The sequence below is a fragment of the Antrostomus carolinensis genome, unplaced genomic scaffold (assembly GCF_000700745.2).
Source record: "Antrostomus carolinensis isolate BGI_N321 unplaced genomic scaffold, ASM70074v2 scaffold4909, whole genome shotgun sequence".
In the NCBI taxonomy this organism is placed as follows: Eukaryota; Metazoa; Chordata; class Aves; order Caprimulgiformes; family Caprimulgidae; genus Antrostomus; species Antrostomus carolinensis.
The window spans coordinates 5,388-18,082 of NW_010340504.1; the positions used below are offsets into that span (position 1 = coordinate 5,388).

The 12,695-nt window shown below is 39.5% G+C and overlaps 1 protein-coding gene across 1 annotated transcript in view; it reads left to right on the forward strand.

The window, feature by feature from the left end:
• Positions 1-731: 731 nt before the first annotated feature.
• Positions 732-12,695, forward strand: part of LOC104531303 (glycogen synthase kinase-3 beta-like) — a gene marked incomplete at its 5' end in the record, with an annotated part of 26,594 nt that continues 14,630 nt past the window's right edge. Inside the window, 3 exons of the mRNA XM_010176155.1 lie at positions 732-842; positions 3,718-3,848; positions 5,703-5,809. Of these exons, the coding sequence (XP_010174457.1) occupies positions 732-842; positions 3,718-3,848; positions 5,703-5,809 (349 nt within the window). The remainder of the gene's footprint in view (positions 843-3,717; positions 3,849-5,702; positions 5,810-12,695) is intronic.

The window sequence follows — 12,695 nt, forward strand, 5'->3', positions numbered from 1 at the left end:
AGTACCTTATTATAAAGCTACGTTGTTTGTTTCTCAGTGTTATGTTCACATGACCTCTAACCTGATCCTAGATATTAAAAGTGATACTCGAGTCTTTGGTTCTGTTTTGCCATTAATAAGTTCATATGTTTAAGCTGGAGATAACTGGGACATTGAAATACATATAAACAGAATGGTTACAAGTGTTAACATTGGCTTACTCTCTCTGAATAGTTAATATGTATTATTAACCCCTTAATAGTTAGGAATTTGGTAAGATCAAAGTAACATTTCTAAAAGATGCAGGGTTTTTTAACTTTTTTGATGTGCAGTTGTGGGGATGAGTTTGGGACTTCTAGATTTGCACTTCTTGGGTATTGGCAGGTAGGAGACTAATGGGTTAATAGATTGCTCTAAATAAGGATGCAGATGTCATCTTGAAATACCTCCTAATGAAATATTGATTGGGCAGAATGATTGTATCCTTGTCTGCATTTATAATCAGAAAATGCCTTATGTTGTAGACCACATTAATTAACATGACCTTAAACATAAGTTTGACTGAAGTATTAATGCACAAGTGCAAAGCCTAAAGGAAAAACAGTGTGGTGGCAGCTCACGCTCCCACTGAAGACATGGACTTAAAATGTCCACAGCTTCCTCATCCTGTTGCCTTCTCTGAATGCTTTAATTGTACTTCATGCTTCAAATCTATTGCTATTTTTTTTATTTTTTTCTCTATTCTCTTTCAGAAAGATGAGGTGTACCTCAACTTGGTGCTGGACTATGTTCCTGAAACAGTATACAGAGTTGCCAGACATTATAGTCGGGCCAAACAGACACTCCCTATGATTTATGTCAAGGTAGGTAACCGATAGATGTGGTTAGATGAAGAAGGATATTACAGAATAGACGCTGTGGATACATCTTTTCTGCCATAATAAGTTTTCTGAAATTTTTAGGAGTGCATTCATCTCGAGGCAAGGGGGGAAAAAAAAATTAGAATGATTATTTGTTATGGTGAAGGAGGAATAGAGGTGAGAGGCTTAAAGCAATTGCTCCTGATTTCTCACTTCACAAAAATCTTGGAATGGGTGGGGGAGACCAAGTGTCGGGGGAATGCTTTGTTTTCTAAGCAGCTTAGATACTGACACCAGCCAGATTAGCAACTTCAGTTTCCTGAGATGATGAAGACACAATAGTGCAAAGGTCAGGAACTGAAAAAGGATGTCAGGAAGAATAGTCTTCTCTTATCTGTTATCTCCTGGCTTATGAGTAGGAGTTCATGTGCTTCTGTTGTGGACATGAAAGGCATATTTTTGTCCCCTTCCCTGCACTTGGAGCTCAGTGACTCTTGTCCTGAAGAGTAACACGAGGTGAGGTGTTTGTAATGCACATTGTAGCATCAAATCCTCACTTAAGTTGTTCTGCATCTTTTGTCATCTTTTACAAGGTGGTTAAAATGAATAAAATTACCTTTTTTTTTTTTTTTTTTTTTTTGGTCGAACATGGAACTCATCTGGGTCTTGTAGTTCCACTTATTAATGTATTGTGACCACAAGCCACATGCTCATGAATGATCGTGTTTTCACATGGCATTAACTTGTTAATGTGGCAGCCAGGTTACATGGAAATTAGCAAAGAATATTCCTGACTTGTATTATTTCTCTGGACTCTTCTTTAAAATGCTTTAACATGAAGATGGGCTTAATAAAAAACTTCAGTTTGACTGGAAGAAGATGAAAGTTACAAAGATGAAAGTTAGAAATAGTAATTATTCCAATACCAATGTTGTGTCATAACTGTATATGTGTGAACTGTAAATAGTGTGTCTCTGCAGTAGCCAGCACTGGTGCCTGGTTTTAAAAAGCACAGAATCTTATTGTCCAGCAGTAAGAATTTCTACTGTAAGGTCACTGTTTGGTCTGTTGGTGGAACAATTTCTTCAGGTTATATGCTCCCCAAAACTTGTTAGCTTAGCTTCTGATAAATTGTTTGTGTGTCTTTTGTCAGTACTCTTGCCCTAATTGCTCTTCATTATGGAGACTAGGGAAAAATTGTCTTTACTTATCCTTTGAGAGAAAATTCTGCTGCAACTCTTTCATCTTGCGGTATAGTTGGGACTTCCCATTTCAGGTAGCCTGAAAGACTGTTCTTATTTTTCTGTCAAGGCAAGCCTTTTTCATAATCCTGTATTTAAAAAGATCATGTTACCTTAATGTCATTAAAGCTTTTGCAGTTTTCCAGACATCTTGGCTACCCAAATACCAGATCATACCTATTTGTTCACTTCTGATTGATACCTCTCAGACTGAGAGCTGCTCTTCCCTGGGTAACAAACTGTTAAAGAACTGCAAGGAAGCTTTTCTAGTAATCTTCTCGTTAATTTTTATTTGTAACTTCTAACATGCTGTAAGAAATTCTTGGAAATTTTGGGTTTGCTGTGTGGAGATGAAAGGCATACTTTCTAAATCCCACATGTTGACTTGACTCCTCAAGTTAGAGCAATCTTTTGGATTATTTTGCAATACACTTGCACAATACATACTTAACACATCTAGGACAGGCAATTGAGAAAACATGTTTGTTTGCTTTTCTTTGTGCAGAGTTGTGGTTTTGAGAAACAAATATGAAAACTAAAGACCTAGAGACAAAATTGAGGCAATTCTCTTGCTGCTCCTGCCTTCCCCACCAAACAAAAAACAAGGGGGAGAGAAAGAGTTGAAAGACAAAGATAGCAGTGAAAGTGAGGCAAACATGACCTGATAACAGTATCTAGTAATTGCACCCGTTTCACAGACCATTAAAGGTGAACACTGGAGAATGTGCTTAGAAAAAGACAGCATGGAGGTGCATCTCCAGTACAATGTTCTGTCTGTAGCTTGACTTTCAAATGGAACCTTGTGGAGGACACAACAAAGATAAAAAATAACCAGACAGCTTGTTGTCAACCTTGAAACAGGACTTTCCATGCCATTATGACTGTATATGCCATACAGCCCTAATTGTATCCAGCAACTCTTTATTCTCCATAGCCAAAAATGTGTAGCTCCAGCAGCTGGTCATATTCCCCTTGCCTTCTAATCTTGCCTTGTGAAGCTCTTGGATTTGGAACATCTCCCTTTGCTGTATTCCCCCTTGCTAAGGGGATAGCCAGCCTTGGACAGGGCAGCAGAAAACTCTCTCAGCATTTGCTGTGCCTTGCATAAAATTATTCTGAACAATTGTTTTTATCTGCCTTCTCTTTTCGCCCAGAGATCTGAAATGAAAATGAGTCTGTCCCCTCACCAAGAGAGAGTTGGTGAGGGGACAGACTTCCCCAGTTTCAAGAGAAACTGAAAATACACTCAAGTGACACAACAAAAGGGTTTTCTTTGTGTTTTTTGAGAGTGATTTGGGATTTTTTGTTGTTCCCCCCCAATAGCCTGAAATACTTCATTTCTATGAAGAGGCTGATTTATAAAGTAAACTGAAATACCTTTATTTTATTTTTTTTAAAATTGTTCTCATTTCTGAAAGGACAAATGAGTAACTTTGAACTGCATGTGTGGGCATGTGGCAAAGGGTGGGTGGGGAAGGTATGCGAATACCTTGCCCATCTTCATAGCACTAATATGCATTTGGTAGGGTCTTCTTTGAGTGATTTTGTTTTTCTTCTGAGAAGAGTTTGTGCTAAATTAATTGCTTACCCTGTTTTGAGTGGGAAAGCATGCCTTATGCAATGTTTCTGTGTTCCAGTTGTACATGTATCAGCTGTTCCGGAGTTTAGCCTATATCCATTCCTTTGGGATCTGCCACCGGGATATAAAACCACAGAACCTCTTGCTGGACCCTGATACAGCTGTTCTAAAACTCTGCGATTTTGGAAGGTAAGTGCATCCATGGCCTGAAGCCTGGTGAAAACAGCTTCCTTCAAAGTCAACCTGGGTGTAACTTTGCAAATAAATGCTCTGTGTTCCTCAGAAGTTCCTTCATTTGTAGTTTTGAAAGAGAAATTATTGATATTCTGTTTTCCTCTTAAAGTGAGCTCATATGAGAGAAGGGGGGGAAAAGAGCTGGAAAGGGATATCAAGAGGGAGAGAATTAAAGGTCAAGCCTGTTATTTATGTAAGTATTAAAAAAAAAAATAAAATAAATATACCATCACATAGGGAAAATACTGCACCATGGAAAAATACAACCAGATATTAGGCTGAAATGTGTTTGTGGAAGAGAAGACAAGCGCAGTGGCATAGTAACCTAAAAAGGCTAATGTTGCACTTCATTAGTCTACTTGTATGTACACCAGTTCACTTAATATTTCAAATAGCATAGAGGCTCGAGCTCAGAAGCAGCACTGCTAGGTGAAGCTCTTAGATAGTGGATGTCTGTACCCTAGTTTCCAATGGCACATTTATTTCCAGTGTCTGTTCAAGTGAATCACATTTAGAGTCCAGCCCTCATCTTTAGAACTGGTACAGAAGTTCTGGGAATCCACACTGAGACAGGAGACAGATTTCTCTTCAGGAAAGTTCAGTCTTTAGATTGTGCTATAACTTTGCAGACTAAAATAGTTAGGGCATATGTGGGAGAGGTCACGGAAGCTGCTGTTGCTAATTTCACTTGCCTGTAGTGAGTGGGAATGTCAGATGGTGGTTATTTAAGCAGTGCATCCTCATGCCTAGTGGCTTGGGAACCTCCTCCTCAGCTCCACCTCACCAGTGTTGGAGCAAAACAGGAATCACACCAAAACTCACAAGTAATGATGCATAAAAGGTGGTACCTCTGTGTTAACAGTGAGAATTTGTTAATTGTAGTTTTCTACATATAAAACAGAAAACTGAGCCTCTTTAAAACAGGCTAAATGCGAAGTGGGAGTCCTGATTCCCTGAAGGCTGAGAAGAGTTTCTGGAAGGCCAGGCAGTGGATTTGGCTTGCTTGCCACTGTGCTGGGTTTGATGCTACTTAGTTGAGGGTCATATTTCTGAAAGGGCAGTTTTATCTTCCAGCTCCTTTACTTCTAACACTTAGTGTTAATTAAGAAAGAAGTGTAACGTGTTCCTAGACTCAGGTTCCAAAAGTAGTGTGCTTGTGTTCCTTTATTTGCTTAGATTCTTCCAAAGGCAGTGGTTGGGGCTACACTGTAGGTTAGATTCTTTGTACCTGATCTCTTGCAGTATAAATGAAGCCTTCCTGTTAATGTGGACCATTAACATGTGACTATAGTGACCAAGTTTTTTTCCCCTCTGTCTCTTCATACCCCTTTTGCCTCATACCACCTCATACTCCCTTAAACAGCAAAGAGCCAGAATATTGTGATGGAAATTTAAAAATAAAAATGAAAAAAATACTCTCAGCTCTGGTGAGTATCCAGAGCTTATGAACCTTAGGCGGTAACTATGTTTAAGTGAACTGTATTCTGTCCTCTTATTATTTGTAAACAAACCTTTGTACCTGGCAAAAGACAACTGCCAGCCTAAATTCTGACCCTATTTATCACCTAGATTGTAGCCAGAATTTCCTTTGCTACATCCAGTATAAGGTAGCGGCTTGATAGATTGGACTGATTTAACGGTAAATCATTGAGTCTATGGCTTACATCACTTTAGGAGAACATGGTACTTTAGCATTTAGGAATTGGGGGTGGGTGAAAAGTGCTAAAGCTTGATTGATGTTGGTCTGCACTGCAATATTGTAAAACTATTCATTACTGAAAGATTTTTTTTCTTTTTTTTCCTTTTCAGTGCGAAACAGCTGGTTCGTGGAGAACCTAATGTCTCATACATCTGCTCTCGGTACTACAGGGCACCAGAGTTGATCTTTGGAGCCACCGATTATACCTCCAGTATAGGTATGTATGTGTACTTGTTGAAATATATACATATATCAGCTGTGTGCGTTTTTGTTCTGTTGTTATATGTAAAGGTTCCCAGAGGCAGAATTTTATTGTAAATGGTCAGGTACCATTTCTTAATGAAATTCATGCATTTCGTAGACAACTGCTGTGACTTTTATGCCTTTTGAGATTTCAGTGTCTGTTACATTAGAGAAGGGGCTTTTTAATGTATGAGAGGGAAATCTGATTTCAAACTAAATATTTCCAGCTCTCCAGGTAATTTTGCTATTTAGTTTAAAAGTAGGTATGAGATCTCAAGCCAAAAAAAGCATTTTGATGACTTAAAATAACTGTAAAGTATAACTGTGGAAATATCAACTACTGCTTCTGATATGCTGCAATTTAGACACAAAAAATTCTGTAACTTATTAACTTAGCTTTTAGTAAAGTGTTTTTAGTGGGAGGGAAAATGTGGCTTAATGATTGGCTTTAAACTCTCATGACAGTTTTAAATATATTGTGTACAGCAGTCTTTTTGGTTCAACTTACTCTGTTAACTTTTGCTGTTCTTTAGTCATTAATTTTGAACGTGAAGAAGACTTATTTTTCTAATACCTGGCATGTAATTATGTCATGAAAGTGTTAAGGAAGCTGGAGGTTTTGGCAAAGGACAGGGAACAGCCGAGTCTTCTTACAGTAGAGTCCTAAAAAATGAAGAGCAAAATTAAAAATCATAAAAATGAACAGCAGTGTGTCAGCTGGTTGTGGGTAACAACTTCAGTTTTTTAGTCAAGATATTCCCTGAGGTCCTTCTGAGTGCCAGTGCTAAAGAGGCAGGATTTGGCTCTCAGGTTCCCCAATATCGTGCTAAGCTTTTGTCTTGATTATGGACTTGAGTTGCTGAGGCAGGGTTTAATATATCCAAAAGGATTTGGAGATGACAGTCAGGTCTTGGCAGAATGTTTATAACAAGTTAAAGTAAGTTTAAAGTTGGTATCTTCTAACTAGTGTTAAACTCAATGGCTGGCTGGCTCCTTTCAACTCTGCAGTTGTTTGAAAATAGATGCATTCCTGAAGATTTACCTGCTCTCACTAGTTTTGTTTCCATTGATTATTCTTCAGTATGTATTATAGTGACACTTTTCTATCTCCCATGGAGAAAAAAGAGGCAGAACCATAAGAAGTCTGGGGAAAGCAATGGCACAAAAACAGATAAAAGGGCAGAACTCATTTAATGGTTGGCTGTTGCCAAAAGTGGCAGCCCCAGCCCCATTCTTTCTTGCCCCTGGATACCCTATCTCTCATGGTTTCCTGCTTAATACACCGGTTCAGCTTCAGCTGACAAGTGGCTTTGGTTAGGTTCACTTTCTGCTATCTAGTGAGTTGAATCAGTATTACTGTGTAGTCCGATAAGCAGCAGACCCCAGGTAAAAGCAAAGTGGCGGGAGCTCGTGAATGAGAGGAACACGGCTGATCCCAGGTGACATCTTTTTGCCAGCTGAGAGCTAATAGATTGGCTCAGCTGCATTATCAGAGTGCACCAAGACAACTTGTTTCGGGGGATAACTGCATAAAACAAATATTTTAGGTGTCACCAGAAAGGATTGCTTTATAGATAAGCCCGTGAAATGCCTCTTGCTCCCACTGCATAATGACTTCAGTCTTGCGCTTTTTTGCAGAACATTTTTAAAGTTGCTCTTTCCATTTTTGTTTTCTTATCTGCTGGTCTCTAAAACAGTTCTAAGAAAAATATCATTCTAAAGTAATGAATCCACTTTCCAGTTGCCAAAAAAAATTATTAATTTCAGTTGTTGTGGTTCAAACTTTCTCGTACCCCCTCGAAAACCTCCAAGCCCTTTCTCTGAAAGTTTCACAGAATCGCTTGAAAATGAAGTTTAGCGAATACTCCTTCCTTCCTATCCTTTACTCTCTTCACCTCCTTCTCAGCAAAATTGTTGCATTTGGAAGCTAAGTAGTAATAAAATGCTTTTACAGACTTACTTTGCAGTTTCCCAGTGTTCTGCAATGTTAGAAATTGTAGAGGTTTGGCTTTGTGGTGCTGCTGTTTCCAGTGGTGGTAATACCACGGTATTCCTCAGTTCTTGCTAGATAGGCAGCAGCAGTGCTTAGTGAGAACTTCCCGATTTCACATCCAAACTCAGCCAGTGTTATTCGTACACCAACCAACAAGCACAGATAGGTTTCTTAAAAGAGTGGAAGGAACGTTTAATTGTCAATACTTTATCCATAGCTCAAAATATAGGGAACTGTGAAATGCTTCAGTATTGTAATACTGCATTTTAAACCTTTTGTTTTTAATGTGAACATGCTCGTGTCTTCTAGTTATTGTTTTCTTCTGAATTGTTAGCACAACAGCCTTTTCCTGCTCTAGTCTTTTCATCTATATAGGAATCCATCTGTTTGTGTGGTAACAAAAACTGAACTTAAATGTCAGGTAGGGATCTTCACTCTTCTGTTTAAATACACTATCTTAAAACTACATTAAAAATAAAATCAGTGAAGAATATGAAGCCAAAAAGTGTTCTAAGGAAAACTTTTTTTTTTGTATGTTATCTGTGAGGCAACCAGCTCTGTCCCTAAGGTTTTTGTTGTTTGCATGAAGAATATGAAGCCAAAAAGTGTTCTAAGTAAAACTTTTTTTTTTTTTTTGTATGTTATCTGTAAGGCATCCAGCTCTGTCCCTAAGGTTTTTGTTGTTTGCTAACATTACTGCAGGGCTTGAGATTATAACATGCTGCAATGTAGTAGTTATTGGAAGTATTTCTGAGCAAGAAGTGCTGTTTAAACATAGGCAGTGGTGCTGTTGTGGTCCAGGACCAACAGTCCAGCCTGGCTGCATCATGACTGTTTCAGTAGTTAGTCATTTGTTTAGCTCGGTAGCCAGGAGTTGCATTAGGCTGTCTGGCTTCATCTAGGTTGTCTTTTAACACATTGATTTGTCCTTGTGATGTTTCTTACTCTTCAGTGTAGCAGAAATTAAAGTTGGTTCCAGGATGTGTCTTTTCTTCCTGGATGTCACCACAGAACTGTAAACTGGCTTTTAACTTCTAGAATCTTGATGATTTCATCAAAGTGCATGACTTAAATTCTAACCCAAAAGGTCCCTATAAAAATAACTCATAGCCGGGATGGTGTTTGTTGCACTTTGGTGAAGTACTGCATTAGTGCTGTATTTAAATATATATTATAGTAAGAGTAGCATCACTGCAGTTAATGCCTCTGTATGTGTCATCTAGCTGACCTGGGACTATTATTAAAATAATGACCTGGGAAATGACCTATTCAAGTTTCTAAATAATCACTGTTGCCAAATAGCTACGAATCCAGGCCCATAATAGCTCTGTCACCTGCCTGCGTTATGACTTCAAGGGATTTTTCAATGGTCAGGCACAAGCTTTCATGTCAGTTGGGTGCCTTCATAGCTTGAACAGTTTGGGCCTTGGTGCACCTTTGACTATGAAGATTGCAAGTGTGTGCATGTCCCTAAGGCTTGCTGGGGATGGGACCTAGTTTTGTTCCTGCAACTGATTTGTAGGAGGTTTGGGGGTTTTTTTGGTAAACTAAGCCCTTCTGCTATCCCTTGAGAGCGTTTTGGCTGAAGCTTCTTCCTTGCAGGTCTGTGTGCGTTAGGCCATCTCAGAGGTGTTGCTGGCATGCCGCTGGCTGCACTGGTCATAGTGATGCTGCTGCCTGCTGGAAAACCATGGGATGACTGCCCACATTCCCCCACAACATCCTGGGACAAACACAGGCGCTGGAGCAGGGGTGGCTGCAGATGTTTCTGTTGCCACACGATCCTCTTATATAGAAAGAAGCCGTGCAGTTAAGCTCTACCCCCATAACATGCATTTTTTTACCAGGTTAGATGATGGGGAGGTGGAGGGCTCACCAGAACGTGGCAGTGCTTCTGGATAACAAGGGTCTGCTGGTCTCAGCGCATTTTCTCCGTACTGTGCTGGCAGGAGTTGAGAGCGTTCCAGAGAGAACATTTATAGCCACTGGCAGAGAAAGATTGATCTGCATGGCTGTATTGCTGGCTTCTCCTGGGGTGTCCAAAAATAAGTATCATGAAGTTATTCATTCACTTTCCTAGCAAGCACTAAGACGGAGGGAGGGAGTATTTCACCTCAGTGATCTGGAGCAGCAGCTCCTCTTGGAGGCATGCGCAGTCAGCCTGTCTCTTGGGGAAGAACCATCACAAGGTGTGTCCCAAACCTGTTGCCAAACAGTGAAAAGTATTTGCCTCTGTGTCTCAGATGGCAACTTCCAATGCTGAAAATAAGCACAGGCATTAATTTACTGAACTGTTTTATCACCTGTCATTGCAGTGATAAATGCTCTTCAATGCAGAAAAATAGATACCTGTGTTTAGCTTTTGTTCCAAGTACCGGAACATTTTCGGGTTTCATACTTACTTTGTCTCCATAATCTGTGCATCTCTGGTGGCTTAATGTGTAGAACTTGTACATGCCCGTAATCCAGAATATTGCTCTAGTTCTGACATTGCAAAAAGTGTTCCAAACAAGCAGCTGTGAAAAGCACTTTGTGCTCTGGCATTTGGCAACTAGAAGCTGCTGATTTTACGACTTCCTGGGGCTGGTTTTCTCACTCTTGATTTCTTCCCTGCTAGTTTGTTTCCAGAGCAGCTACTTTGAGTCACCTCCAAGATGGAGGAAGTCCATCAAGATCAAGGGATAGTGAAGGAGAGATTAATAGATGAGGGGGGGAAGAAAACATAAAAAGGTAAATATGCCCCATATAGTATCAGATAAAAGTTAGTTCTTAATCTCTACTAAATGGATAAGGGCAGGCTCAACTTTGTGGGGGGTTTTTTTGTTGGTTTTTTTTTTTTCCTTCATGTCCTCCAAATAAGTAGTTAGAGAAGCTGGAGCATAATGCAATGAATGGTGCTCATGCCATGAGGAAGAGGACAAGCTTCTCAGCTTGGAAAGGCAGAGATTGAGATCACAAAAATGAAATTCATGTACCAGGTATTCTGTTGCAGACAACTGGAAATGACTATTGCCACTTGTGGAATTAAAGCTAAGGAGTGTATTTTTGCAGTGGTCCTGCTGGATACCTCTTCCTGAACTAAAGAGAAATTTTCCTTTTCTTGCCTTCTCTAGCACTGGAATGGCATTCCAAGGCAAGTTAATGTCCACCTAACAACTGTGAAGATAAATAATAAAGTAATAAAAGCTTAAAAAAATTTTGAAGTGTAAGAGGCTCTGTGAATTTTGGTGTGCTTAAATTAGTGCAGGTAGTTCCTGTGATAATTGTATTTGTCTCAAGTGTTCTTCAGCCTACAAAAGATACAGCATTAGCTATTATTATAATGTTTGAAAGCTAACTGAAATAAGTTTACTTGAAGGTTGCTTTTGGCTGGCAGTTGCATTTACTGTCTGTTGTTTAGACTTCATTTCACCAAAGGTACAAAGCCTTGCCTGCCTACTTCTACATAAAATTAGTAGCTTTCAGTATTTTCTCTTAAAATTTCACATTGTCCCAACTAGCTTGGTGTAAGGATGATTTGTTGACTGGATTCCTTTTTTCTGGTAAGGTTCTCTCTTGTTTATTAACTAGTTTAAAACATGTGAATGATAGTCATATTTTACCTTAATTAAATTACGCATATTAAAAAGAAATAGTTCAGAAAATGCTTCTCCTCCCATGGGAGTGAGTAGTTACACCACAGACTTGTTCTGAAACATTATTAGACTATAATAGTTAGCTGTGGCTGTGCTAAGGCAGCAAATGGTCTGGGAAGGAGCTATCGAAAACTAGTATTAACTACCTTATCAATTCTCTTAAGTAACGTGTCTTTAAATCTTTACTTCAGACTTGAGAAAAATGTTGCTATTGAAATTAGGAAGATAAATTTTAAAATGCCAGATTCAAAGGAGACCAAAAAAAAAAGGGGGGGCAGACTGTCCCAGAGCCAATTTTAGTCCTGTTAGAGACAATGGCATAAACTCCATCGAGTTTCAGCAGAACTAAAATTTCTCAGTTTCTTCCTCATTGTACATTGCTCACTAGAGTTGTATAAACACTTATGTAAATTGTGTTTTGTTGCATCTCTGCTTGGAGCTGCTGAAGTTAGCCTGGACTCTCTGGCTTTTGTTGAGGATGCTTCAAGGGTTTGTTCATTTCCTTGCCCAGGGAACACTGCCCAAGTCCTAATTTGGAAGTCAGTAAAATTACACTCCTGGAAAAAAGTTGGGGATTTTGGAATGCCTGTAGCTTATTTCAGTGCATGTTTAAAGTGTTAGCAAGTAAAATCAAGGAAAATTCATTAGGCTTTAACAAGGCGTTAAATCACGCCACTTGGAAGACTTCAGGGCACGAGGAACAACTCCATAGGTTTCCAGTGAATTTGTTGTCTGTTTGATGGATTAAACCCACCACAAATACAGCAAGTATTCCTCAGACTTCCCAGCTATTTCCTCATGACCTACATACTTTTTTTTCCCTCCCCTCCTCTCTCCCCCTGCAATGCCCTCAGCTTTCTCATGTATCTTTAGTGTTTCTGCATGGCCTTTTTGCTTGAGCAAGGACCTGCACATCCTCTGGCTTGTTTGCAGCTGCAGTTTGGCAGGGTGAGGGCAAGCCCAGCGTGTCCCACAGGGACTGAGCCATCCTCTCCTCAGCAGCATCACTGATGCGTGCTCTCCCCACTGCTTTTACAAAACTTTTGCAGCGGAGTCGAGACTCCTGCCTTTCAAACTTGTCTGCAATTGGCTGGTGGAGTGCAAAGGTGTTCAGGGAGACTGGGAAAGGATAAAACAGCACAAAGCTACCTTCATGAAGCAGGCACACCAGAAGGTTATTTAGAACAGTTCTTAAAAGCCACAGTCAAATAATTAATAAATAAATAAATAAA